Source organism: Saccopteryx bilineata, chromosome 5 (assembly GCF_036850765.1).
Source record: "Saccopteryx bilineata isolate mSacBil1 chromosome 5, mSacBil1_pri_phased_curated, whole genome shotgun sequence".
In the NCBI taxonomy this organism is placed as follows: Eukaryota; Metazoa; Chordata; class Mammalia; order Chiroptera; family Emballonuridae; genus Saccopteryx; species Saccopteryx bilineata.
This window is the reverse complement of record NC_089494.1, coordinates 21,147,851-21,174,680: the sequence shown is the minus strand read 5'-3', so window position 1 is coordinate 21,174,680 and position 26,830 is coordinate 21,147,851. Positions and strand designations below refer to the sequence as shown.

The 26,830-nt window shown below is 39.5% G+C and overlaps 1 protein-coding gene and 1 non-coding gene across 8 annotated transcripts in view; both read right to left on the bottom strand.

Moving 5' to 3' along the window:
* Positions 1–26,830, bottom strand: part of FN1 (fibronectin 1) — a 351,744-nt gene that overhangs the window by 303,121 nt on the left and 21,793 nt on the right. For all 7 annotated transcript variants that reach the window (XM_066279672.1, XM_066279675.1, XM_066279676.1 and 4 more), the window contains exons 14-27: positions 23,972–24,152; positions 23,596–23,772; positions 22,492–22,620; positions 22,308–22,397; positions 21,369–21,563; positions 19,888–20,160; positions 18,077–18,343; positions 13,160–13,254; positions 11,547–11,718; positions 10,533–10,619; positions 8,343–8,534; positions 4,719–4,901; positions 2,392–2,481; positions 856–1,125 (exon numbers count right to left, since the gene is read on the bottom strand). In XM_066279672.1, coding sequence (XP_066135769.1) covers positions 856–1,125; positions 2,392–2,481; positions 4,719–4,901; positions 8,343–8,534; positions 10,533–10,619; positions 11,547–11,718; positions 13,160–13,254; positions 18,077–18,343; positions 19,888–20,160; positions 21,369–21,563; positions 22,308–22,397; positions 22,492–22,620; positions 23,596–23,772; positions 23,972–24,152 — 2,401 coding nt within the window. The remainder of the gene's footprint in view (positions 1–855; positions 1,126–2,391; positions 2,482–4,718; positions 4,902–8,342; positions 8,535–10,532; positions 10,620–11,546; positions 11,719–13,159; positions 13,255–18,076; positions 18,344–19,887; positions 20,161–21,368; positions 21,564–22,307; positions 22,398–22,491; positions 22,621–23,595; positions 23,773–23,971; positions 24,153–26,830) is intronic.
* LOC136306976 (U1 spliceosomal RNA) lies at positions 288–451 on the bottom strand. The gene has a single exon (XR_010725732.1). It is a non-coding gene; the product is annotated as a U1 spliceosomal RNA (small nuclear RNA).

Genomic DNA, 26,830 nt, shown 5'->3' with positions numbered 1-26,830 from the left:
TTTTTTTCCTTTAACTTTTTATTTTGAAAAAATTTAAAGCAACAGAAAAACTACAAAATAATAGTGTAAGGAACACCCATATCCCCTTCCTTTAGGTATTTGCTAATTGGTAACATTTGCCTCTCTCTTTTTCTGTTCCTGTATTTTTTTTAATCCATTTGAGACTAGGGTCTCAATGAGATATCATAATGTTTCTGCCCTGAGTACTTCAGCATATATCTCCTCAGAACATTGACACAATTACATTAAATAATTATGTTTTCTTTCTCTTTTTCTTTTCATTTTTTAAGGGGAGAGCATGCACACAGTCCCCCACTACCACAAATTATCCAATCACGTTCCCCACATCTGGGGAAATCACACGGGTCAGCCCATCCGGAGTGCAAAGGACAAGCCTCTCCCTGGGAAAGCCACCTTCGCAATCATGGTGTCTCCCCTGCCAGGGAAGTATTTTTAATTTTTATTTTTCATTTACTGTGTTGACATGGTTTTCAAGGTCCTACTCAATATAACACCCTCTACATACCGCATCGTAACCCCCTAAAATAATTATGTTCTTAAGAGAACTTTGAAAAAAGTGTTTTCTATATTTTGAATAAAACTGCAGTTATTAAAAATGCATAAATAACTAAATCAGGTGAGAAATGTCCGGGATAAGTCAAGTATCTTGTTTAATATACTCTACGAAGGAGATTTTTCTCCACATCATCTCTCACTTCCCTTTCCTGCATGTCTCATAATCATAACCTAGTTTTTAACAGATGATGGCTCAGACAGCACAAACCTATTTCACAGGAGGTATCACCTGCATAAGAAAGTCCTTTCAGTTTACCTGAAAAGCAGAAAACAAATTACCTGTTGACTGCTGGCCAACCAGTGAGGGACTTTCCTCTCTGCCGTTAAGTGCAATAATGCTGACCACGTATTCTGTGCCCGGATTGAGGTTAGTGAGGGTGATGGAATTCCGAGAGGGGGGTACTCGGTCTTCTCGAGGTCTTCCACGAGCACGTTCAGGGTGGTGGAGAATCCTGTAGCCAGTGATGGTGGCTCGAGGGGCCATCCAGTGGACGGTGAAAGAGTTGGCAGTGATATCAGAAAAGTCAATGCCAGTTGGGGAATCGAGACCTGTTTTTTCCCACCCAGAGGAGGAAGGGGAGGAGGAGAAAAATGGAAACCGCCAGATTAGGAAGTGAGAAAATAGGAGAAAGTAACATGCATCCAATGTTTTTGTTTTTTTCATTAACACAGTGAATTGCTGTAAACCACAGGTTATGATGCACTGATTCTAAGCCACTTATAAAATTTGAAATTATAAATAAACTTGGTTCAAAATGGCCAACTTAATCATTCTTTTTTTTTTTTCTTTTATGGAGGTTATATGCATCATTAGTGTAGGTTTCCGTGTCATATTTGAGATAGGTGTTTAAAATGTTCTGGAAAGTGATATTTTTAAATGCTTCATTGTTCAGTATTCTAGGTTCCTATCTTATAAGTGTATCTCTGAAAGTGAGATCTTCCCACTCTCAAGTTAAGTGTTTGGCTCTCAAAGAAACTTTCTACACTCAGGAAGGAATTGCTATGTCAACAGGGTGATAACGATGCCAAACATAAAACTTTCTAGGACGTAGACATTATCCGGACAAATTACAATCTAAGTAATTCCTCTAGAACTGAGAATTTAGTGCAGTGCAGAAAAAATTTTTCTCAAATTCAAATCATATAATTTGTCTGGGACTTGCAACAATTTTCTGTTCCAGTTATAACATTAACTTATTCTATTCAATTAATATACTAAAACCAAATTGAGATATCGCAGCTCCTTTTTGGAAGTGAAAAATAAACTAATGGATACACTAAACTGTACTTTTTTTTTTTTAAGGGAAAAATTAAAAGAAGCTTTCATCTTTAAGAAAAGACATATCATGGGGTCAACTTCCTTTTTTATAATAAATGAAAATTTCCTCAAGTAGAAAAAAAGAGATAAACTTATTGGCTTAGTAAAAGAAAGAAATACTCGTGAACAATGACAGAGTTGTTAGACAGAGCCCTCACCCAATGAGAAGGAATGTTTACCATCCCTCAATAATAGACATTATGAGCTATTCTTCTTAGTGGAACTTTTAAGAAGATAGACAACAGAGTTTCTGGACTAATTTCAGTCCTCTCTGGAAACAGAGAGTAGAATCTTAGTAACCAAAAGTCAGAGTAATAGTTGAATAAGGTGTCTTTTAATTTTCAATACCAGTGATCCAAAAGTAATGACAAGGCTACCAGCACCACCATCACCACCACAACAGATGGAGGTGTATTTTTAGAAGTAGCACTCCATTTTTGTTATATAAAATTAGTAGGTGAATAGTAGTTGATTAGCATATTGCCAGCGTGACTCACCTGTTTTCTGTCTTCCTCTGAGAGGCGTGCTCTCGTGCTGCTCGTACACACTGGAGACGCTGACTAGATATTCCGTGCCAGGCAGGAGGTCTGAAGGGGCAAGTGGGACTCATCTTAAAATTGTGCTTGAAAGCATGAAGAACCAAAGCACCTCTGGGACTTTTGTCAACTTATAAAATACCCAAGAGTCCAGTCCTGGAGCCTACTTATACCTAAGTGAATGTGGCTACTTGGAGATGGGCTGTAACTGGGCGACAAGGAAGGGTCACTTTGCCCTGCAGTATCTCTAAGCTGTGGGCCTCAGTTCCATCCTATGAGTGTGACTCAGCCCAATCTGCAATAAGATGGAGTTGCTGTCGCATGGTAATAGTTCTATCATCCACTTAAGAGTATGTCTGTTGAGGTCATGTGATAACAATGACTGGCACTGTGAATTCTCATTTTCTCCTCCGAACAACCCAGTGAGGTAACTGGCTACATTTTTAAAGCAGCTGCGTTGCCACACAATAAACTGCATGTATTTTAAGTGTATAGTTTGACAGATTTTGACATATGTATATACTTGTAAAACCACCACCACATTCAAGACAATGAACTAATCCGTTACCTTCAAAAATTTGGTTTACAATTATTCCCATTTTACAAATGCGAAAACTGAGGCCTAAAGAAGTTATCTTCTTTGATATACTTGCCCAAGATCATACAGAAGTTGACCCGGGCCATGATCAATGGTCTTAACAATGAACTTATATCGGAAGAGCCATACTCCAAAGGGAAAGTGATTGGTTCTGCCACATTAAAGTGAGAGCAGATCATTTTAAAATTTTAAATATTTATCTCTGGATCTCCTCTCATTTTGAGAAACTGAGAAAGGTACAGAGTCAAGTTTCTAACCATTGACCTCCTGCTCACTAAAACCCACGCCCTTTCTGCAGAGGCCACTTCTGGGTCCTCAAACTTCACTTCCTTCCTTTCTGCTTGGCCAGGGGCAATTTATTCAACCCCTAGGTGCCTCAGTTACTTCATCTGTAAACCAGGAGAATAATGGCTACTCTGTGGGGAAATGGCTACGTTGAGATCGAGATTAAGATCCAGAATGAGACCTTAGAACACATGATGGACACGTGACAGGTCTGTGGAGCTGACGGTGGTCCAGAAGCAGGGGCTATTGTGTTGGGTGAGGTTGTAACTAACTACTGATTCCAGAGAGTTCCGGAACAGAAACAATTGACCCGCTGATAGGCAGATATAAGGATGCTCTTGCCCTCAGCCACAAAACGAGAAATCAAAATCATCCTCATGCTGAGCAGACTTTCACTCTCTAAAATATGTCTGAAAAAGGGAGGCTGTTTTTCAGACCACCATTTGGACCTAAATGAGAGCTATTTTTCCCTCACATAGAGTTTGGCTGTTCTTATGCATGTCTTTTAATTAGTACAGTGAAAATCCTGAAAAGCAACATTGCCTTGAAACACAGCACCATGTAGCAGCCTCCTTATATTTTCTTGAATAAAAGATATCTATTTCAAAAGAGTAGGAACTAGAAAGAGACAATTTCCATAAATTGTTGTTGTTGTTTATTTTAATGGCAGTTGTTTTCTAAGTCCTCAGCCTTCAGAGAAATCCTGCTAACAGATTCTTTTTGAAGTACAAATTAAACTGGCTCTTTCTTCAAAGGAACCTCCTGATCTATCCTGAGTAACCAGTCACCGTTCCCATGTTTCAAATGCTAGATTCCCTGCTGACACTTAAAAAAAAAAGGAAAGAAAAAGAGAATAAAACAGATACGGTGACATTATTTCAATCCTCCTTTTCTCTCTAAACATTCAAATTTAGTCACAATTTCTCTTGACATGCATTATTTTTATGTGCTAATTTGGAAGCAGAACTTGTTTGATGTCTTTGAATTTCACTGTTGATGTTTTTCCACTATAATTTTTTTTCAAGTTGTAGATATCAAAGGTGTATTAAAATAACGATAAACATGACATCTTCCAAAATTTACCAAGCTGTTGGCTGGATTTGGAATTTAGTTAGTAGTTCTGTTGTAACTGTCTTGATCTTATTGGGGTTTGTTTTTTTTTTATAATTTTAAAAAATTCATCCATCTCAGAAAAAAGACAGAGAGAGAGAGAGAAAAGAGAGAGGAGGAGCAGGAAGCATCAATTCCCTTATGTGCCTTGACCAGGCAAGCCCAGGGTTTCGAACCGGTGACGTCAACTTTGCAGGTCATCGTGTCTTGAACTTGTTGCTCCTACCTGAGAACTCAGAATATTTCCTTATTCTCTAGCTTAGTATTTATTACACAGATACGTTTGACCTCTTACTTGTTAAGACCACTGCGTTGTCTGAAGGAGAAATTGTCAACTCCGCGACATCTTCCTCATTTTTCACAGGGGAGTAGCGCACCAGGAAGTTGGTCAATTCAATGGATGGAGGTGGGGCCCAGGTGACACGAATAGTGTCTGGACCAACATTGGTGAATCGCAGGTCAGTCGGAGGAGGGACAGCTGGTTTCGGATGAGAAGGCAAAGTTAATGCAATTTTAAAATAAAAGCTAACAAAAGATAGCTGGAAAGGTAAAAACAGTATTTCATGCATAAAGGAAATGAGTCATAATCATGCAAATAGTCTACTCTAAATCTAATCTAAATGCAAGTAAACTATATAGTTGACCCTTGAACAAAACGGGTTTGAACTGCATAGGTCTATGTGAATTTTTAAAAAATAAATAATGTAAATGTATTTACTGTTCTTAATGGTTTTCTTAATATTTTCTTTTTCTCTAAGCTTTCTTTACTGTAAGACTATCGTATATAATTCGCATAACATACAAAGTATGTTGACTGTTTCTGTTATCAGTGAGGCTTCTAATCAACAGTAGGCTATTAGTAATTACATTTTAGGGGAGTCAAAAGATATATGTGGATTTTCAACTGCCTGGGCAGTCAATGCCCGGATCCCCATGTTGTTTAAGGGTCAATTGCACTGTTAAAAATGAAACACTACACCTAGTACTGAAGTACTGTTGGGCCCCTTTAACCTTTTTGCCATCAATATATCTTAAACAATAATTTTAATCTACTTTCAAAAATATGTTGATTTTTAAGTACATTATTAACACCACTGAAGATTCTTTTATCCCAGGCTGAAGAGGCTCAAGTTGCCACACAGCAAAGAGAAACAGAGCAGTACTTTCCAAAGAAACACATGCACACAGACAAAAAGACAAGAGGATCCTGAATTTCCCTTGATGTGAGATGACTAGAGCTACAATTCCATTCAGTGACTACTACTTACAAGTGAAGAGGGTTCATGCAAATTGGTTCTCGGCATGTTTCTTACCATGCAGGGCAGAGAATGTTTATAATGTTGCATGCTTGTCCCAGACTGAGGTTAAAGAGGAGTTTCGTTACCTCACCATAGCAATGGAACTCAAAAGTGTTCCAAAGTTTTTGTTTTTGTTTTTCTCTACCTGCAAACAGGCCCCTTCTACTCTGCCCTAAATTCCAATGGGTTTTTAGTCAGCTATAAGGAAGGAACATGGTGGAATTTGTCAAAGAGTAGAAATAGAAAGAAGCGCATAATGGCCCATTTTGGAAGTACATTTCTTATTATTAGCTGGCGCTCATTATACAATTTGGGATTCATGTTAGATCATTTAAAAACAATTACAGGTCAGTAAATTCAATTAATCTGATATTTTGTATTTAATAGATCAGATATCTACATGTCTTTAACTTTATGCATATCTGTGCTTTACACAAAAGTATACTTAAGACTACTTGACTGTGTCTTCATCCAATCAGTTTAGCATGTGCATTTGATTCCTTACTCCCCAAACTCCCCTCTTCAAATCTTTAGTGAATTGCTGGCTTTTCCACTGAAACATCCATATTTAACCAGTGACTGGTGGCAGCATGCAACACCATCCATGTCTCAAACACAGAAGTTTTCAAAATTCACCCGTTTGCTGTGTCAGTGTAGTAGGGGCACTCTCTCCGCCATTAATGAGAGTGATAACGCTGATGTCATAGTCAATGCCCGGCTCCAGCCCTGTAACTGTGTAGTATCCTACTGAGGAGTCCACAAAATCTTCAAAAATAGGGATACCTTCTCCTGCCGCAACTACTGTGATGCGGTACCCAATAATGGTGGAAGAGTTTAGCGGGGTCCACCGCAGGCCGATGCTTGAATCGGTTATATCAACAAAGCTTAGGTCAGTGAGTTGGGGCACCTCTATTGAGTTACAAAGCAAAGAGGGGGGCAAAAGGAAAATAGAGGCAAAACAGAGGAAAAAAATAAAGCAGTGGACATCAGGTTACTAGTAGTAAAATTGAGGGAATGTTAAAGCAATGATGGTAATATGCGATCTGTTCCAAATTATCTGAAAGACTTCCTGAGCATTGTGAATAGTTTACTTCCCTGGAAGAATCAAACAGGTTACAATGTTCTTGTAGGGATTTTCTCACATTTTGAAACTGTCTCTTAACAGTACAGTTTGAACCTCCAGGTTCCTAGAAGTTATAGGCCTGTTTACGATGCCAAAACCATTCTGAGGATCCAGACATAATAGCTGTAGTAAGTATCAGCAATGTTTTGTTTTTTTAAAGAATCCAATGTGTTTTAGTAGGAAAATGAAGCTTGCATGAAGTAGATTTAAAAATACTGGTTGATGAGTTTTTTCTTTTTTTCCCCCATACAAACACTCATGACAACGTATGGTCATAATGCTGACACATTACGACTATATGGTGTGCAACGTGCCATCTAAAGGCAAATTCAGGTGGAAGACAGGCCTGCGTCCAAGGCTATTGCCAATACTGTGTTTCATTCATAATGAGAGTTACTTAATTAGCATTACTAACAGCATTCTATCAAATGGTGCAAAGGGGCCCTGGCCAGTTGGCTCAGTGGTAGAGCGTCGGCCTGGCGTGCGGGAGTCCCAGGTTCGATCCCCGGCCAGGGCACACAGGAGAAGCACCTATCTGCTTCTCCACCCCTCCCCCTCTCCTTCCTCTCTGTCTCTCTCTTCCCCTCCTGCAGCCAAGGCTCCATTGGAGCAAAGATGGCCCGGGCACTGAGGATGGCTCTGTGGCCTCTGCCTCAGGCGCTAGAATGGCTCTGGATGCAACAGAGTGACGGCCCAGAGGGGCAGAGCATCGCCCCCTGGTGGGTGTACCAGGTGGATCCCGGTCGGGCGCATGCAGGAGTCTGTCTGACTGCCTCCCCATTTCCAATTTCAGAAAAATACAAAAAATAAAATAAAATAAAAAATAAAAAAATAAAAAAGGTGCAAAGGGGAACACAATCTGTCTGCTTTCATTCTGCCACAATCCAATTTTGGACAAACAATGAAGTTATCTCTGGATAGGTCTTTTTAGTTTTGTGTTTCAATCCACGAGAAAGAACTCCCGGAAGGCCTTTCCTGTTTTTTTTTCAATTTTAAAAAAGAAGGATTTGAAACAACAAGATGAGGAATCAGATGTGTCAATTCAGTGCTATGTCAGTGCTCACACATAGAGACAGGTGCTATTTTATAGACAGCAGCTGAAAACTGGACTGTGAGACCAGGCCCAGGTGTACCGAAGGGATGCATTTACTGTATTACTTTTAGCCTGTCAGTACTGAGGACAGACACGTGACACCGTTTTAGTATTACTTCCACGTGAGCAGACATTGAGATTCAGAGTTAATGCCATGGTCGCCACTCCGTTACACACTCATCGCAACACACAGCATCCCAGTGAAGCACAGACAGTAAGCAGTGTTAACAGCAAGCATTCGTCCAAAAAGTTGCATTGACTTCACGGTTTTGAAGAGTGTGGTTGGGAGGTCAGAATGAAATCCCAACTATAATTTGACACACTCGACCATCTGGGGATTAACATCTTAATCCCCACTCTTACTGAAACTGTCCTTCTGAGGATAAGAGCTTATTTTTCCATTACCTGGGATGATGGTATCAGAGATAGGGACACTTTCCTTGTCATCTTTGACAGTGTACACACTGACATTGTACTCCAGGCCAGGACTCAGATTTTCAAAAGTACAGGAACTCTGATCTGCATGGACCACTTCTTCCAAAGAATATCCCTGCTGGCCATTTGTGGGGGTGGTGGTAATTCTATAACCAGTAATGTCTGCAGAAAACAGAAAGGAGGAAGTTGCTGCATGGAAGGTTTGCAACCCAGAGCATTTTACACCAGACCTCAGTGTTGAACCCACAAAAGAGAACGGGGAAAGGACTTGGCATTTAGTGAGGACTCTACTGTCCTGAGTACTAGTACCTTCAACCACCTTCTGAGGCAGGCATTAATCACCGTGGTTTCAAGATAATCTTGGAACAGGGAAATGTCTACCAAAGGCTTTCTTATCCCCAAATTCCATAATCTTTCTACCTCTGTACCCTGATTTCCCTTAATGGATCATCTGCATGACACCTGAAGAATATTCCAATTCACCTAGAGTATGAAACGGCTCTCAACCTTAGACACTTTCTCCAAAGCGGGTTCTCCTAACATCCAGAGTCTGAACCTATGGGATTTACAGGAAGGGAATAGGAAAAAGATAAAAAGTGTGAGAAAAAAGGTGGCGCTGCTGATTTTAGAGAAAGAATATTAATTGATGATGATTTCAAGAAATGTAGAAATTAGGCAGTAAGAAGGTTGAATGGGAAGAGAGATTCAAATTAAAATAGCGATGATTAGAGATCTGCAGAGGCAGACTAAAGTCAATGCAAAGGTGTGTTTGAGTTAAACTTACTAAAGAGACAGGGAAATGATGATCTATTTTGTCATTAGAAATAGGGTAAAAACTAAAGTGGACAGACAAGGAAATCCAACTGGAGGAGAAATAAATGTTGAGGTCATTGCATTCACTAGTGACCATCGAGACAAGCTAGGCCATCATTAAGATTAAATAAATATTCATGATCTAGTGTTTGTCAGCTTAGTTTCAAATGCAGTCATTTGGCTGGAAATAGTATAACTTTGGCTTAAACAATGTTCCCACAGATAATGAAAACTTGGCCAAAATCACTCTACTTCAGAGGGGAATTAAAAAGGATATTTTGAGCTAGTTTTATTCTTTGTGATTACACACATTGGTCAGATAATTAGAGATAATTCTCTTAATTGTGTGCCTAAGCAAAGGTAAGAATAAATTAAATATAGCCCTTAAAGTAAGAAGTTATGAATGAAATCAACATGAGTTGGAACCTCTACTTTTAATTTAGAATTTTCTTAATTATGAGTATCTTGATGTCTTAATAATGATTCTTCCAACATACCCAATGTTAAATCATATAATTACATTTTAGTTAACATTTCTCATTTAAAGAGACTTTCAGATGAGCTTTGCAAAGGTCAGGAATATCTGAAACCTCTCCTGTCATGGTCACGGTACATCATGCTACTTGAATATTGCTATAGCTATTGTTAAACATTTTTGAATTTTATAAATAAGCTTTGAATGTGTGATCAAGGAGATTAGACAAAAGCTATATTTAAAGGTTTAAAAATAGTCATGGACCTCCATTTAAGCAAATTTCTCAATATTGAATATAAATAAAAACCCCACAAACAATTAAGTTTCATTTGTGTGATTCTGGGTGTGAGAAGGAATCTGAAAAACTTCAGTTACAATCCCAATTCTACAACACTTAAAATTTGTGACTATGAGTAGGCCACACTTTGTTATATGAGTTTCAGTTTCTTCATTCTATAAAGAGGATTATTTTTATCTTTTATTACCCTTAGTTTTTAGTGACAAAATATTAGTGAAACCTCATTGAATAATAAACTTGAATCTGTAATAATTCATAAAAAGAAAGATTACATGGTATCTTGGAAGGCCCCTGAGCAAGACGCCACCTTCCAGAATGCTTTTCCTCAGCCCTCGGGACTCCCTACAGTTCAATAAAGAGCTGCCTTGTTCTCTTTCCAGTGGTTTAAATAAACATGCAGCAAAGCAAAACACCTTCCATGTCAATCGATGATGTATACTCATATCCTCTCGAATTTTTTATGGAGCAATAGGGACTCATCATTTTAAACCTTTCTCTGAAAGGAACCGTTCCTGAGACCTTTGTCGCGGACCGGTCTTGCATTCCCTTGCCTTCCGCCACATCACAGGCGTACCTGGGGTGGTGCTTCTTTCCCAGGAGACTGTAAGCACTCCAGTGTCAGGGTTAGCCTCCAGGTGCAGATTTGTCGGTGGGGACAAGGCTACGTAGAAAGAAGATTTTAAAGTAAAAGTTAAAGCTGACCCAAAACACTGGACCCACAGAGTGTTTCCTGCTCTCCCAATGTTTCCTTCCTTCTATCCTTCCTTTCTCTCTCTCTTTTTGAATCAGTAAAAAATATAGAAGTGGGGCCTTGGCCAGTTAGCTTACTGGTAGAGCATCAGCCTGGTGTGTGGATGTCCCGGGTTTGATTTCTGGCCAGGGTACACAGGAGAAGTGACCACCCCTTGCCCTCCCTCTTCTCTCTCTCTCTTCTCCTCCTGCAGCCATAGCTCAATTGGTTCGTGCTCATTGGCCCCAAGTGCTGAGGATGGCTCCATCGAGCTTCTGCCTCTGGTGTTAAAAATAACTCGGTGGCAAGTATGGCCCCAGATGGGCAGAGCATTGGTCCCAGGTGTTGTTTGCCAGGTGGATCCTAGTCAGGGCACATGCAGGAGGGAGTCTGTCACTCTATCTCCCCCTCTCTCACTTGGAAAAGAAGAAGAAAAGAAAATATATATGGAAGTTGTACTATGAAACCATGGTAGACAGCCATTCACTGACAGAATGTCTTTTTTTTTTTTTTTAACTATTTTTTATGATCAAAGATCTTGCAAAACATACTATTGAAATCCTTTCCATCTTGCCGGTTCATAAATATTCTTGGAAAGATATAAATATTCATAAATAAAAGTTCATAAATATTCATGGAGAACACTTCTGATGCCATGGAATATAGGACATAAATTGAACTTACTACTCAAAATTTAGAAATGGCTAATAATGTAAGCAGGGGTGGGATCTTTATCCCGTGTCATTATCATAAGTGAAAAGTGATGTTGACATCAGCTAGTTTCTGAAAGTGGAACAGTTTTTAAAACTAAAAACTAAAGAAAGAAAAGAAAGAAACCCAGCAAAGAACTCCTCTTACGTGTCACCACTCTGTTTACAATGGGAGGTGTATCTCTCTCTTTCCCATCCCGGAGGACCGAGATGGTGTACACATATTCCACTCCTGGAGTCAGGCCAGACACAACGATGCTGCCCGAGTCTGAAGTCACTTCTCGAGGGGCTTCCCCTCCCTGGCTTGGTCGTACACCCAGCTAGACAAAGAAGAGCAAAATGAACACCAAGGACAGATACTCCCTGAGCCGAATTACTGCCGAGAGGCTGTGGTTACGCTTCACAGAAAGTGAACTGCCCAGGAACTGCCCAGGGCACTTTTCCTGGAGAATGAGAGGGGACCTTATTTTAGTTCCATGACATACTTTAGCTAGAAATTCTCTGCACTGGAGGCTGGGGTTGGGGAAGATCTTTTCCAAAACTGCACAAAATGGTTGTAATGAAAGGTTCCAGGAAAATGTCACTACCTACTATTTTGCTAGATAAATCACCTCCTGGTACAAACCATAAGTAAGTACACTGGGGCTTTGGGCCACACAGCAGCTCATTACTATTTTCTTTTCACTGGAAGAAATCTCCTACACCTCTCTCTTTAATGAGTTATTAACATGCAATTCACCTCTTAGTTGCCATTTAAGGGACCAGCCCCTGTGACAATTTGCACTGTAAAAACTCTCCTTTGGAAGAGGTATGTTCATAGCTTCAACTGCAAGATGATACGTTACAGAAGAGGAGTTAAAATGAATCTGTCCATGATTTTAAATCTTTTTAAGATGTTCTTTCAAAAACCTAAGTAATATTGTGTCATTGATGCTCCACTCTAGAGACACTCTTTGTATGTTACAAGGCTTCTAAAAGTCAGAATGACACCGCTAAGGGAAATGTAAAAGCTATGCTGGCAATCGTCCAAAAGGCCTTCTCTAAGTTTAAGTGGCACAGTCATCAATATGACCATTTGCACACCTCAAAGAAGTGACTGTCGGTGTATTTTTATAAACAAATAATCATGGAGCTTTAGTCTTGACTTTTCAATGAATATTTCTCTATATATACTCTAAATGCTGAAAAATAATTCTTTTAAATATATTAATTTTATTCATCACTTCCCTAATATCATCTCTTTAAAGAACATGAATCTATATACCTACAGGGAAGACCTTAATCTTAATTTCCATTGAGCAGTTCACCCACGGGGGCTTCGAACAAGTTGAGATAAAAGCTATTGGATAAAAATGTGATTTTTAAAGTGACTCTGAGTTTAACTGGTCCCCCTCAATGGGCTTTCATGAACTTGTTGACACCCATTTAGAACAACACATCAAACAGAGTTTCCTTTATAGTTTTAAATGTAGTTCCCTGGGGATAAGGGATAGAAAAAATAAGATAACAACAACTAACAGTTTCATGCTAATGTTTTATCCTCTGCAAAGCATTTTCACTTCCTCGGTCCATCCTTCTAGTCACTCACTCGGCCAGACAGGAGTGCTGTGATGCCCTGACATGTGGTCAGAGAGGCATGAACAGAAGCAGGTAACAAGACGCAGATCTCCTGAGTTTTCAACAGCTTGTTTCTACCCCGTCCAGAAATGTGAGGGCACCGCCAGGCTATGTCACAACAGAATCGGAACATCTGTGACTTACCTTAAAACCAATCCTTGGAGCAGGCGTCCACGTAATCACAATGGTGGTCTCAGTCACCTCTGTGTTGTAAGGTGGGATGGAGCCCGAGCGCTGCACTGTCAGGTGGGAACAACGCACATGTCAAAACCTCGGAATCACAGATGGTTGCACAGAATGCAGATGATGAGTATTTCTTATTAAGAACCTCAGTGTAATCAGCTAGAGATCCCAGAATGCAACATGTCCTTTCATTGGGTGAAAATCTGGAGTTAAGTCAGGGTTTCTCAATTTTTCATGAGCTTCCCAAGTCATCTGACACTTGGCTGAAATGCAAGTGTATGTCTTTGATCATAGCTGGGATTTAAATTTGATGACAATAAATTTCCTTACAGTGTTAACGTGTAAAACTGGTCACTGCCAACTAATTATCATTCTCCCTCTTTATCATTAATTTGAGAACAATAGTTAAATTTTAGATGGTGATCTAAAAATAGTTTTTATGCTGAATTACCCCATGATAATGGTTAATTATTTTGGGTTGCAATGAGGGATGCCATATAAATGTTAAACAAAATTGGCCACCATGAATATACTTACCAATTCTAAAGAGCATTTATTTCCTTAAATATGTGAGTATTCATTCAGAATAACAATACTGCAGGAATTTAATAATCCTTGAAAAGTAATTATATAATAATGATACAATCAGGAATTAAACCAGAAGTCTATTTTACATATTCTAGCATCCTAACTACAACTATTACTTCTCTTAGAGAAAGTAGTACTTTAAAGACATGAAAAAGAACAAACAAAGAAAAAGGATAGGTGTGAGGAAAGTTAAAGTGGACATTTTTAATAACCCTATAAATCTTATTATAAATTTAGAACTTTTAAAATGTGATTGGCTGAACAACCACATCTTGTGATGTGCGGAATAAGCATAGCAAGGCACTATAGTGACCTTCAGTTTTAGTAAAATTAGTTTTGACTATCAGCACTTCGATTTCCAGATGTTACGGGAAAGGTCAGGCCTCCACAGCCGAGACCTCCGACAACAGTGTTGATGGTTTTGGTCCCATGTTTGGGGCCTTCACAGTTGCTTCCTCTTTACATGCCAACCAAATTCTCTGCCCACTAGGAAAAAAAAAAACTATTAAATGTATTTATACTAAATTATGAATGGCTGGTGAGACACAGTGACCCTCCACAGTTACAGTTACATAAATGGGGACTGGTAAGTCGGAAGACTCCAGTCTCTGCTCAGCTCCAGTCAACTGTTTCAACTTCACCACGTGGGGACTCAGACCCACTATTGCAATTCTTTTCATCGTCTCCGTCTGGATTTTAATGTGCAATTTAAAAAAATAGATATTTTAAAAATATTGTGGGAGGGGGAAAAAATAAAATATGGATGTGAGCCACTTTGTAACAACTATTGTAATGGTTGACTACTGGTTTAGTGAATGTTTCCTAAGTATGTTATAATTTTGATGGCATTTGGGGGAGAGGGGGTCTAGGATAGGTGACCTTTTATGCCTTCCCAGTGCCTCTGAAATCTTACACCACCTGACTGCTGCTGACTTTGCCAAAATGCCATAGCCAGCACTGTTTGATTATGTTAACGGCCACAGGAAACAATTCAGTAGGCAGTCAGCTTCTTTCACTAAACATCTGCGAAAACCACAACGTTTTCAAACGATATTCTCCTCGACTGTCCTGGGCTTTAAGATTGGGTTTTTTCTCTTGCTTGAGCCAGCCAGCCAGTATAGTATCTTCTAAGTCTGAGATGATGCTCCCTGCCTGGGAAGACCATTACAGGAATATCTCCAAACCGCAAACCCAGAAACTGATGTCAAACAAAGGATGTGACTGTAAGCACGAGCCAGGTGCTGTCAGGTCTTGTTAGGTGAAGAACAGCCTGGCTGTTAAAGAAATTAAATGTACCCTACTCATAAAAGAGTAAACTGAATTTCCCCCCAGCAACACCTTCCCGCACACCCACAGTTGCTCTTAAAACTTCAGCACGAGTTACAAAACTCAGCAAAGTTATTCCCAGAATTCAGCTTACTAAGACAGTAAAAAGCTACAGAAACTTAAAGCAGTTTCAAAAATATGCAAGCCCTGCTGATGTTTATAGCCTCAGAGAGTACTGGAAGTTAAACAAATGTTGCTGCTTACGTCGGTTTATTTAAATCTAAGTTTGGTTGAGCTATTTGCATCATTCTTTCTTCAGTGTATCATCTACTAAATGAATTTTTAAAATATATTATATGCAAGGCACTATGGTAACCTTTAGTTTTAGTAAAATTAGTTTTGACTATCAGCACTTAAATTCAAAAATAGTTATATTTTATATAAATTTATTGTGCAGAGAATAAAATAACCTGTTCCGTCTATCAAAGTACTTGAAATAGTCCATATTGTCCTACCTCACTCCACTTAGTTATTGTTAGTATAGGCATTCTATCCAAAAAAAAAAAAGAGACTACATAAAATACATCTTATGTGTAGGAGTAAAAAAGATAACTGTATAATTCTATATTTATGTATTTATGTTTATATAAATGTAGAATTATATGTGGTCAGTAAAAGATATCTATTGAAATCCTTATTCTAATGCAGTGAAGAACATCTATAAAATCTGTATATTCACAAAGACTACAATGATATTGATTTCATGTTACTAGATTTTAGAGTATCTTAGTAACAATTAACATAAAATAGCAAACTTTTAAGGCAAACTAACATAAAGCAGATTTTACTTGCTAATGGACAGAGTTTACTTAAGAAGGCGCAGTGGATAAAGCGTTGACCTGGAATACTGAGGTTGCCGGTTCAAAACCCTGGGCTTGCCCGGTCAAGGCATATATGGGAGTTGAAGCTTCCTGCTCCTCCCCCTTCTCTCTCTCTCTCTCTCTCTTTCTCTCTCTCTCTCCTCTAAAATGAATAAATAAATAAAAATAATTAAAAAAAAAAAAAAAAAGAAGAAGCTTTCACTAGGCAAACTCCATACACAAATTTAAATAGAAGTACAATACATTTTTAGTAAAATATAAATTCCTCTAGGAAAAAATTTATGGATAATTTATTTGGAAAATTAATTCCATAGCTGTTTTTGAACTAAGCTGATATTCACTTTTTGAATGCTTTTCAATATCTGTATATTTTGTCAAACAGTAAAATTTGTTGAAGGCTTTTAGAGAATTGCAAACTAGTTCATAGTTGCATATACATATGCTAAAATTGTTGTTAGGTGCGTCTGTAATTCAAGCTGTCAGGTTAAAAATAAATAATGCTCAGCCTGAAATAAGGGAGGGGAGCTCACAATTCTTTGTAATGTAAATGAGGATGTACTTTAGTAGAAGTCCGTTTATGAAGACAGGCTTTTATTGTGATGTGACTAGGTAAGAGATTTAAGGTCACTTTCTATAAAATGTTGAGCAAAAGGTCAGATATGACCGAAAATTACTGTCAGTCTTTTTCCTTCTGTGGTATTTCAAGAGAAATTTAAGAAAGATTTATTCCTTTCTGCAGAAGTACTTTAATCTGCTGCAGGCAATACTTATAAAGAAATCATTTCCTTAGCTTCTTGTTCTGTTGATGTCCGTTCATTTGGTAGATGTTTTCACTCCATACTTATTGCAATCATTCGATACCCGAAGTATTAGAATGAAGACATAGGCGCTGATTTTTTCTTGGCTTAACTAGTATTTGGTAAATTCATTTACAATAGGATTCAATTTTCAAATAACCGGGTGCTTTAAACCGTGCTATTCAAAAGGTTGGTCCCTGAGCCAATAAGCAGCTTGGCAACATATGTAATTTTACACACTATTTCTTTCACCAAGAAATGTTTTCTTCAAAAAATTACGACCTGGACTACGCAGTGTGCTTTATGATTGACATTCTGGCTCAAGCTCCTTACTGTCCAGGCATATGAACCAGCAGCTGGTCCATAAATTTTTTTAAATTTATTTCTTATTTAAATCTCATATAAAGTATTTTAAGTTAACTTAAAAAAAAAAAAAAAAAAAAAAATGGCCCTGCCCGGTTGGCTCAGCGGTAGAGCGTCGGCCTAGCGTGCGGAGGACCCGGGTTCGATTCCCGGCCAGGGCACATAGGAGAAGCGCCCATTTGCTTCTCCACCCCTCCGCCGCGCCTTCCTCTCTGTCTCTCTCTTCCCCTCCCGCAGCCAAGGCTCCATTGGAGCAGAGATGGCCCGGGCGCTGGGGATGGCTCTGTGGCCTCTGCCCCAGGCGCTAGAGTGGCTCTGGTCGCAACATGGCGACACCCAGGAGGGTCGCAACATGGCGACGCCCAGGATGGGCAGAGCATCGCCCCCTGGTGGGCAGAGCGTCGCCCCCTGGTGGGCGTGCCGGGTGGATCCCGGTCGGGCGCATGCGGGAGTCTGTCTGACTGTCTCTCCCTGTTTCCAGCTTCAGAAAAATGCAAAAAAAAAAAAAAAGAAAAAAAAAAAAATGGATGAGGCCCTGGCCGGTTGGCTCAGTGGTAGAGCGTCGGCCTAGCGTGCGGAAGTCCCGGGTTGGATTCCCGGCCAGGGCACACAGGAGAAGCGCCCATCTGCTTCTCCACCCCTCCCCCTCTCCTTCCTCTCTGTCTCTCTCTTCCCCTCTTGCAGCCAAGGCTCCATTGGAGCAAAGATGGCCTGGGCGCTGAGGATGGCTCCATGGCCTCTGTCTCAGGTGCTAGAATGGCTCTGGTCGCAACAGAGCGACGCCCTGGATGGGCAGAGCATTGCCCCCTGGTAGGCGTGCCCGGTGGATCCTGGTTGGGTGCATGCGGGAGTCTTGTCTGACTGCCTCCCCGTTTCCAGCTTCAGAAAAATACAAAAAAAAAAAAAAGGATGAAGACCAGAGAATGTAACTATAGGTAAGAACCGATGACATCACTAAGAAAAGACATTGAACTTGGGCTTACAAGTAGTGAAGACTCCGGTGGCTTTGGGGCTCTGCTGGTTGCCTTTCACAGCCACGAGGCTTACTGTGTACTCGGACCCCGGCTGCAGGTTCCTCAGTGGGTATTGTGAGGCGGAGGGCCCCACGTTGTACTGCTTGGGCTGGCCTCCTCGGGTCAGGCCCACGGTCAGTCGGTACCCAGCTATCCGGGCCCGAGGTGGAGTCCAGGTCACGATGACAGTCGAGTCCGTTTCATTCATAAATTGGAGGTTACTGGGAGCATCCAATTCTAGAGAAAGAAAGAAAAAAAAAACACATCAAGAAATGTTTGGACCTCTGTAATTATCATACTGAAATTCTAACATGTGACTGAATTTTCTAGTTTTCTTAAGGTTGAAACAGCGTAAGTCAAAAACCATGGAAATATTGAGCCATTAAGAGGTTGAGTGCTTCATAGAACTTTGCAAAGCTCCGTGTCAGTCATGAGAAACTGCTGACCTTTTTTGCTTGGCTATGATTCTGTGGAAAGTCTAATTTCCAGCATGACTTTCTCATTACCCTCCAGAATGATACTAACATTAGGGAGAAGGCATTGAAAAAAAACTTGTAAACACCACAATTTATTCTACTGGGTCAAACAAGTTAAGGAAAAGGAAGAAGCCCACTAAGTGAGGGCAAGAAGAATAGTATGTTCTGCACGTATTATTGAATAGTCCTTTGATAAGAGTAATAAAAGTAATTTTTACATGATTCTGATTAGACAATAATTACAACGTATACTAGGAACTTCAGAATCATGGTAGGACACTGGTGAGTTTGCACTAACAGAAAGATACACAAATTGTGTTTTCTTCTTGAGTATGATAACTAGCAGTTAACCTGTGGTGATTTAAAATATTTTTAAGAGATTGGATGTGTTTACAAAGTAGTTAAGTGTAATAATTAGAAGCATGAACTTGGGAGTCAAAAGACAAAGGTCACTGTCCATCCAGCTCCATCATTTCCTGGATCTGTGACCTCACAAGTTGCAAAACTTTTATTGAGTATTATTCCCAATGAGGGTAACAATATGACCTTCCTCATTAGGTCAACACTAGGATTAAACATGAGAATAACACTTATAAAGAACTGAGCAGAGGATCTGGTACCTAAAAAGCACTACTGTTTTAGCAATGACTGAGTATTTCTTTGAAGAAACCCAGCAAACTAAATTGAAAAGACACATACATACACCATCTATTTACTGCAGCATTATTTACAATAGCCAAGATATGGAAGCAACCTAAACGTCCATCAACAGACGAATAGATAAAGAAGAGTGAAATCTTGCCATCTGCAACAATGTGGATGGACCTAGAGAGTGTTGTGCTGAGTGAAAGAAGTCAGAGAAAGACAAATGCCAGATAATTTCACTTATATGTGGACAGAATAAACAAACAAGCAGAAACAGACTCATAAAATCATTTGTAAATAATTCTACTACAAACATGTTAGGAGCTTACATTTGAAGTTTGACCTAGATGTATTTTTTTACACAAAAATGCACTCCAGTTTTTAATCCACGTTTCCATTAGCAAAGAAAATTAGGTTCTCTAAAGTCTCTCTTAGTGCCATTTTCACTGGCACACATATTTGGGAAATGGATTACCGTTTAGAGAGTTTTCTGTTTTTGAGCTCAATGTGAGTTTATGTCCGTTACTGTTCCTTACTGGTTGAGTATTTTCCTCTTTCTGACTGAAGACCTAGAGGTAAGTGGTGTGATGCATATTGATCCCAGGTTGGGAGTGAGGATGGAGAATTTGGGGTGGAGATAAGGTCGGGGGCAAGACTTACTGGTTGTCTGTTCTCCTGTTAGAGGCTTGCTCTCCCGCCCCTGGTTCACGGCAAAGACTTTGAAGTGATAGGTGACGCCGGGGGAAAGCCCCATGACTTCGGCAAAGGTGTTCCTGCTGACGGGCAGCCGCTGCCCGTGCTCGCCCGGCAGGTTGACGGGGATCACATCCACGCGGTAACCGGTCACCGCACTCTCGGGGGGTGTCCACATGATGGTGATCTTCACGTCTGTCACTTCCACAAACTGCAGGTCTCGGGGAGGGGGGACTTTATCTAAGAGACAAGAACCAGCTGGTCATTCACCATTCCTGCTAAAGATTGTTTTTAAAAGCCAGTTCCAAGTTGTATAAAACCTGTCATTCCAGAGCAATGCTGAGTTTCGTCTCAACCAGAGAACATGCTTTTTTTGCTTATATGTTCATGGTTCAGTCATATTGCTTACATGTGACATTTGAAGGTTTCATTTAAAATATGTAGGTAACCCTGGGTAGGTTGCTCAGCTGGTTAGAACATAACCCCAACATGCTGAAGTCGTGGGTTTGATCCCCAGTGAGGGTACATACAAGAGTCAATTAACAACTGCATGAATAAGTGGAACAACAAACCAATGTTTTTCTTTCACTCTTTCTCCCTCTCTCTCTCTCTCTAAAAATCAATAAATAAAAATAAAAAGATAATATAGCATATGTATGTCAGCAGATGAAGTGCCAACATATAAAATGTCGTACTGAGAAGTTTAAAATGAACATATAAAAAAAAAATCTCATCGAGACAATAGAAAAATATGTGGTGATTGTCATTTTACGGAATCATTTTAGAATACTTAAGAGCAACAGATGAACTAACTGTTAAGTTTCTAGGGAAAAATACAATGCCTTTATGCTGTCAGTTTTTAATCAGAAAAGTCAATAACCAGCCTTGTTATTTTATAATGAGAACATTTTAGCTAAATTTCATAAATTTAGGGATAAACTAATCTGACTACCTAGCATATAGGAACTGTTAACAAAGATAAAACACACACCCTGCTCCCCTCAGAGACAATTATTCTTTCTTCTTACACGTCTGGTCCTTGCAAGCAGGCTAACAGAATGAACACAATTCAAGGATGGTTTTGTTCTTCTAACACAGCAATTTTCAACTGGTGCGCCACAAGAATTTTTATAACATGCAATACCTGATTATTTAGTCAGGGGCGCTGGCCTCTTTTCCCTTAGATTGTCAAATAAAAAAATAATAACATCAGCCAACACAATAATGGCTGCCCAGTGTTGAATGAATCAAGATTCTACTATTTTGTTGTGTGTGCCCGATCAGCAAAGAATATATTTTTTGGTGTGCCACAGAATTTTAGTAATTAGTTTATGTGTGCAAAGAGATGAAAAAAGTTGAAAATCGCTGCTCTAACAAAACAAAGGTTCACACTATTGCCTTGTAACGCCCTACCAGGAGAGATAGTACAAGAACTGTCTCTAAGTTACCTGGACGAGGGACACCAGTGGTTTCCTGCTGGATGAAAACAGGAGTACTTTCTTGATTTTCTTCCACAGCATAGATAGTGATGTTATACTGCACACCAGGCTGCAGGTCACTGAGGGTGACGGAGTTGGCAGTTTCAGGAAGGTTGAGTTCTGTGCTACTACCTTCTACTGATGGTGAATACACGATTCTGTATCCTGCAGGTTCATAGGGAAAAAAGCAAGACACACTGTTTTATGAAACAGAGGTGGAAAAAGTCATCAATCCCCCTTTTCTAATAATTCTACCTCTTTCGAGGAGTATTCAGTGCAAAGATAAGAACAGCCACGCAAACCATTTTAGTAATAAAGACCATTCTTGAAGACCCAAGATCCTTTAGATGTCTAGTAGAGAAGCTGTGAGCTGAAAATATGTATTCATGTTGAACCGAGTCTTCTTTTTGAGCTCTGGATGATGGTAGCAATTACTGAACCGTGCTAAGCAGAGTTGTCGAGCACTGTCTATGTCTTATCAGAGCTTCAGAGACAGCAGGGTTACCAAATGAGCTAAATATGAAAGCAACTTACCTACCTCTTTAAGTATAAGTCTTAGAGTGAGGTTTTATAAAAAATTACCCCCCTTCTGCTATGGGAATGCCTGCTTTAATAAATGAATAGACTGGCTTTAGAGATTGTGTATGTGTGTGTGTGGGGGTGGGGGGGGGTGATAAAATGTATTTGAGGGGAAATGATCCATGAGAAAGCAGAGCTGTAAGACCTGAAAATAATCACATTCTTAATTAATATCACACACACACACACACACACACACACACACCTCTACCCTAGACAAGCAATTCTGTGGACTGATGTGGCATGCTGGTCCTCTGATCAGAATCTGCTGCCTCACCTCTTATGCCATCAAGACTAACATGGCAGCCAAGAAGAAGCAGCTAGGCTGACCTGTGATGGGGGCCTGGGGTCTGCTCCAGCGAACGACAATGGAGGTGTCGTCAACCTGGTCCACGGTAGAATCCGGGGGCGCGTCGGGCGCTAACAGAGAAAAGGCAAGAAAAACCGTCAGAAAGTACTGCTGGAGGTCTGTTTGATAAAAAGACCCCCTGGACAGCAGGTGGTACACATGTACCTGTTGTCTGGGAAGTAGACAGGATCAGACTCTGCTCTCCTTCCTCGGATATCTGATAGACGTTCACGATGTATTTTCGGCCAGGCAGTAGGTCGGGGATGTTCACAGAGGTCGCTGTGCTTGGAAGATCTTTGAAATAAAAGAGGATCAATTACTAGTCAAGAATACCAGTCCCTTCAAAAGACTTCACAGCTTATAAGAAGGATATTTTAAAAACTACATATTCATGAGGGGCGGGAAGACGAGAAGGAAAGGTACTACCGGATACTCAATAATAATCAATGCACAATGGGATTTTTATTTTGTCACTTTTCAAATTTATTCTCTAAAGATGTGTGATTTTTTTTTAATCCATCCCGAAATCTATATTTCTGATCTGTGTACTTTTTAGTATGTAGATTATTCAACAAGTTTTTAAAGGGTCCCTAATATGAGAATTTGAAAAGCACAAATGAGCCGACTGTGTACCCCTATAGCTAACATTTTACACTGTCTCTTCATACCGACAGTTACTCCCATAAAGAAAACACTCAGGCCCTGGCCGGTGGCACAGTGCATAAAGCTTCATTGCAGATCGACAAGGTTGCTGGTTCAGTACCAGTGTCACCAGATGATCCCAGTGACACCTGCTCCATCTCAGGGGTGCTGGCGAGGCCCTGTGGTCACCAGTTTGAGCCCCAGTCAGGGCACATATGAGAAGCAATCAACGGGTACACAACTAAATGGAACAACCAGTTGATGCTTCGATGTTTCTCTGTCTTTCTCTCCCTTCTCTTCTTTCCCTGTCTTTCTCTCTCCCTTCCTTTTTCTTAAGATCAGTGGAAAAAAGAAAGAAAGAAACACTTCTGTTGGTCACACCTGTGCCCAGGCGAACACATAATGCAGCTCGCATCAGGGACCAGGAAAACGTGAACATGGCATAGGAAAAGACCAGTTCAGTTCTAGAAAGGGTCAGTCATTTTCCTTTCTCCTACTGGAAGGCACTTTGTTCACACTCAGCTGTCAACTTGGTCCCAGAGCTCACAGACCGGCAGCCTAGATGCCGTCTCCTAAGCAGGGTTCACTGAGCCCCCCAAATCTGTCATAACGACTGACGGAGCATACCGAGGTACTGCGGCTCGTCTCCCTCTTCACTCAGCTCATATTCCACACGGAATCCTGACACGGTGTCCGAAGCGGAGACCCACGAGACCACAAAGCTGCTGGCTGTGATTTCAGTCACAGATTCAGAAGTAGCCACAACAGGAGAAAGGGGTGTGGTCTCTCCCGTCACCGTGTTGCCTAGAGAGTCACAGAAAGGAGAGAGAGAGAGCCTTCAGCCATCAAGAAAATTTACTATCATCTGTAGAATATAGTTTTGTTTTGTTTTTGTTTAAATGTGGGCTTCACCCATGAAAAAACATAAATCAAGAAAAACTCTTCCTGAGAAAAGCCCAACGCGGAGAGACGTAGGCACGGACAGGGTGGTCAGGGTACGTACTGCTCACGGCTGGGCTCGTGCTGGTGGTGGTGAAGTCAAAGCGGGTCACCTCTTTGTGGCCGTATTGCTGGACACTTATGAGCTGCCCCTCATATATCACATTTGGCCTCAGGCCTTTGATGGTGTATGAGTTCAAGTGGCCTGGAATGATGGCTTCCTTCCAACGGCCAGGAGAATTTTTCTAAGAATTTAAATAAAGAAGAAAAATCACATAAATATTCACAATGAAGGACATTTGGAGGTGATGTTGTGTGATCTTCAAAGGATGTGAAGGGACTTTGCAGTTCCAGCAGAGAGGAAAATCAGGGAAAATTAGGATCAGAAAATGGACCTGTAGCAGAGTTTGTTAATGTTCAACTCCCTCCTTCAAGTTAATGGTATTATTGTCCTCATTTTATAGATATAGAAACAGAGAGTTTTGTGACATGCCCAAGGTTACACCGCACAGGGGCTAAAGCAGGCATGGCCAACATACAGCCCGCAGGCCGATTATGGCCCGCGTAATGAGTTTATGCGGCCCACAATTAAATTTTTAATATTCTCCGCTACTTTAAAATCTCAGCTATTCAGAAGCGGAAGCATCTCTGATTATTGGAAATCAAGATATTTAAGAAGATAGTGATACGCGGAAAGAATTCTACGTGTGACTAACCTAGGGTTAACTTCCAATAATTGGTTGAATGGATTCGCAATACTTCTTTATTTTTTAAAAATATTCCATTATAAAGATTTACAACTTTTGTACTTGTCTGTACTTGATATGAACTGTTCGACATTTAGTGGCGATGTGAAACCCACATTCTTTTAGGCAGAGTTTGCCAGTGCGCACCCAAGGTCAAACAATTTGTTATTTTTGTGGTCAATTGTGTTGAATCAAGTGGCATTGTAGCATAGACAATAGCTGCAGTTGATAACTAAAAACGTGTCCAGGCTGTTTGTAAAACAAAATAATTGTTTTATTTGTGATGTAAGCCCTTCAAACTCATTCTATTAATTAAATATTGTTTTGATTGATTGCGATACAGTTTGGATATTTATATGGTATGTAATTATATTTATTAAAATAATATTGTATATTAAAATTCTTTCACTCACTTACATTTATTCATAAACAAATTACATAATAAAATTTTGTTTACTTAAACGAATCGTTTTTGTAATTATCATTTTTTAATTTTAATATTTCATCTGGCCTGTGAAAAAAGTTTTTTCTAATCTGGCCCTGGGGCAAAAACTGTTGGCCACGCCTGGACTAAAGCCCTTCTTTTTTGCCATATTAATTATTAAAGATCACCACCAACAAAATATGATGAACCCAAGTTTTGTCTCTCTAAAATTTTCATTTCTACAATTAACAGAAATATATTCTTTTCTGAAGTGAGGAAAACCACATATTCTATTTTCCATTGGTGGGATACAAATGAAGACTCTTTCCTTGCAGAAATAGTCAAAGATATAATACTGTTTCCTGAGTCAGTCCCTGATGCCATCACATACACGGTTCATCTACGTGATGACTCATTATTGGATCTGAACGACCCCATCAGAAGTGCTTAGCTAACTTTGGGCAAGACTGCAGAAGAATGTGATTTCGGTTTGTTTAGTCTTTGCTTCCAGTTTACGTTTCACATCTTGTACAACTTGATTAATATGTCATGGATCATAAAACTCACTGCAAAAGAACTTGTGGAAAAGTAATATCCTTGCTTCAGACAAAATGGGATCCCTTTAAGTTGTAAATGCTGTAGATTAATATTAAGTCAAAATATACTTTTAATGATCGTGATTGATTGTTTTATAATATACAACCAACCAGTTCAGTTCTTCAGTAATTCAAATAATCAGGTGTTTATTTATATTTTTGAAATAAATGAAAATGATGCTACTACTTTTTACATTTAAATTTTAACTCAAATACACTGTGAAAAAATTGAAATTAATCTACACAATTACCTCAGATTTCACAGTAAACCTTTTATTCAATGTGAACTTTTTTTTTTTTTTTTTTTTTTTTTTTTTTTTTAAATTTGAACTTTATTTTTTTAATTTTATTCATTTTAGAGAGGAGAGAGAAATGGGGAGAGAGAGACAGGAGAGAGAGAGAGCGAGAGCGAGAGCGAGAGAGAGAGAGAGAGAGAGAGAAGGTGGGGAGGAGCTGGAAGCATCAACTCCCATATGTGCCTTGACCAGGCAAGCCCAGGGTTTCGAACTGGCGACCTCAGCATTTCCAGGTCGACGCTTTATCCACTGCGCCACCACAGGTCAGGCAATGTGTGAACTTTTTTTGGTTAACTATCAGAAGAAAATATTAGAAAATAAAGTCAGAGGTGACATATATTTTTTAAAAAACCTTAAAAAATATTTTGATAGTGGGTGAGAATTTAATCATTGTAAACATTATGTGAAGACTTTTCAATTTAATGTATATTTTATACCTACCTGTAAATGTCTCTTATTAGAGTGGTCTCAAATAATACTTTAGAGTTAAGTTTAAAGTAAATAAAATTGGTGATTAGATGAAAATATGAAAAACAAGAAGGTATTAGAAAAAAAAAGTTTAGAAAAAAAATACATTGTCTACCTTAACTAGCATTGTTAGATACAAAGTTCAGTGTACTACTGACATTCCATAGAGGATAAGAGAAAGAAAGAGAATGATTACAACAGTTTGAATTTTTTCTGTAGCGTTTAAATATAGCTGCACGAGTTCGTCAAGTAGTTTTTTTTTTAATTGCTAGAATTCAATAGGTGTGATTTAAAATAAAGTTTTCTTCAGTGTTTAAAATAGTGTTTCTCAAATTATGAGTCATAAATTTTGGAGATAGAGCAGGAAAAGTTTTAGAAGATAAAAAAAAAATA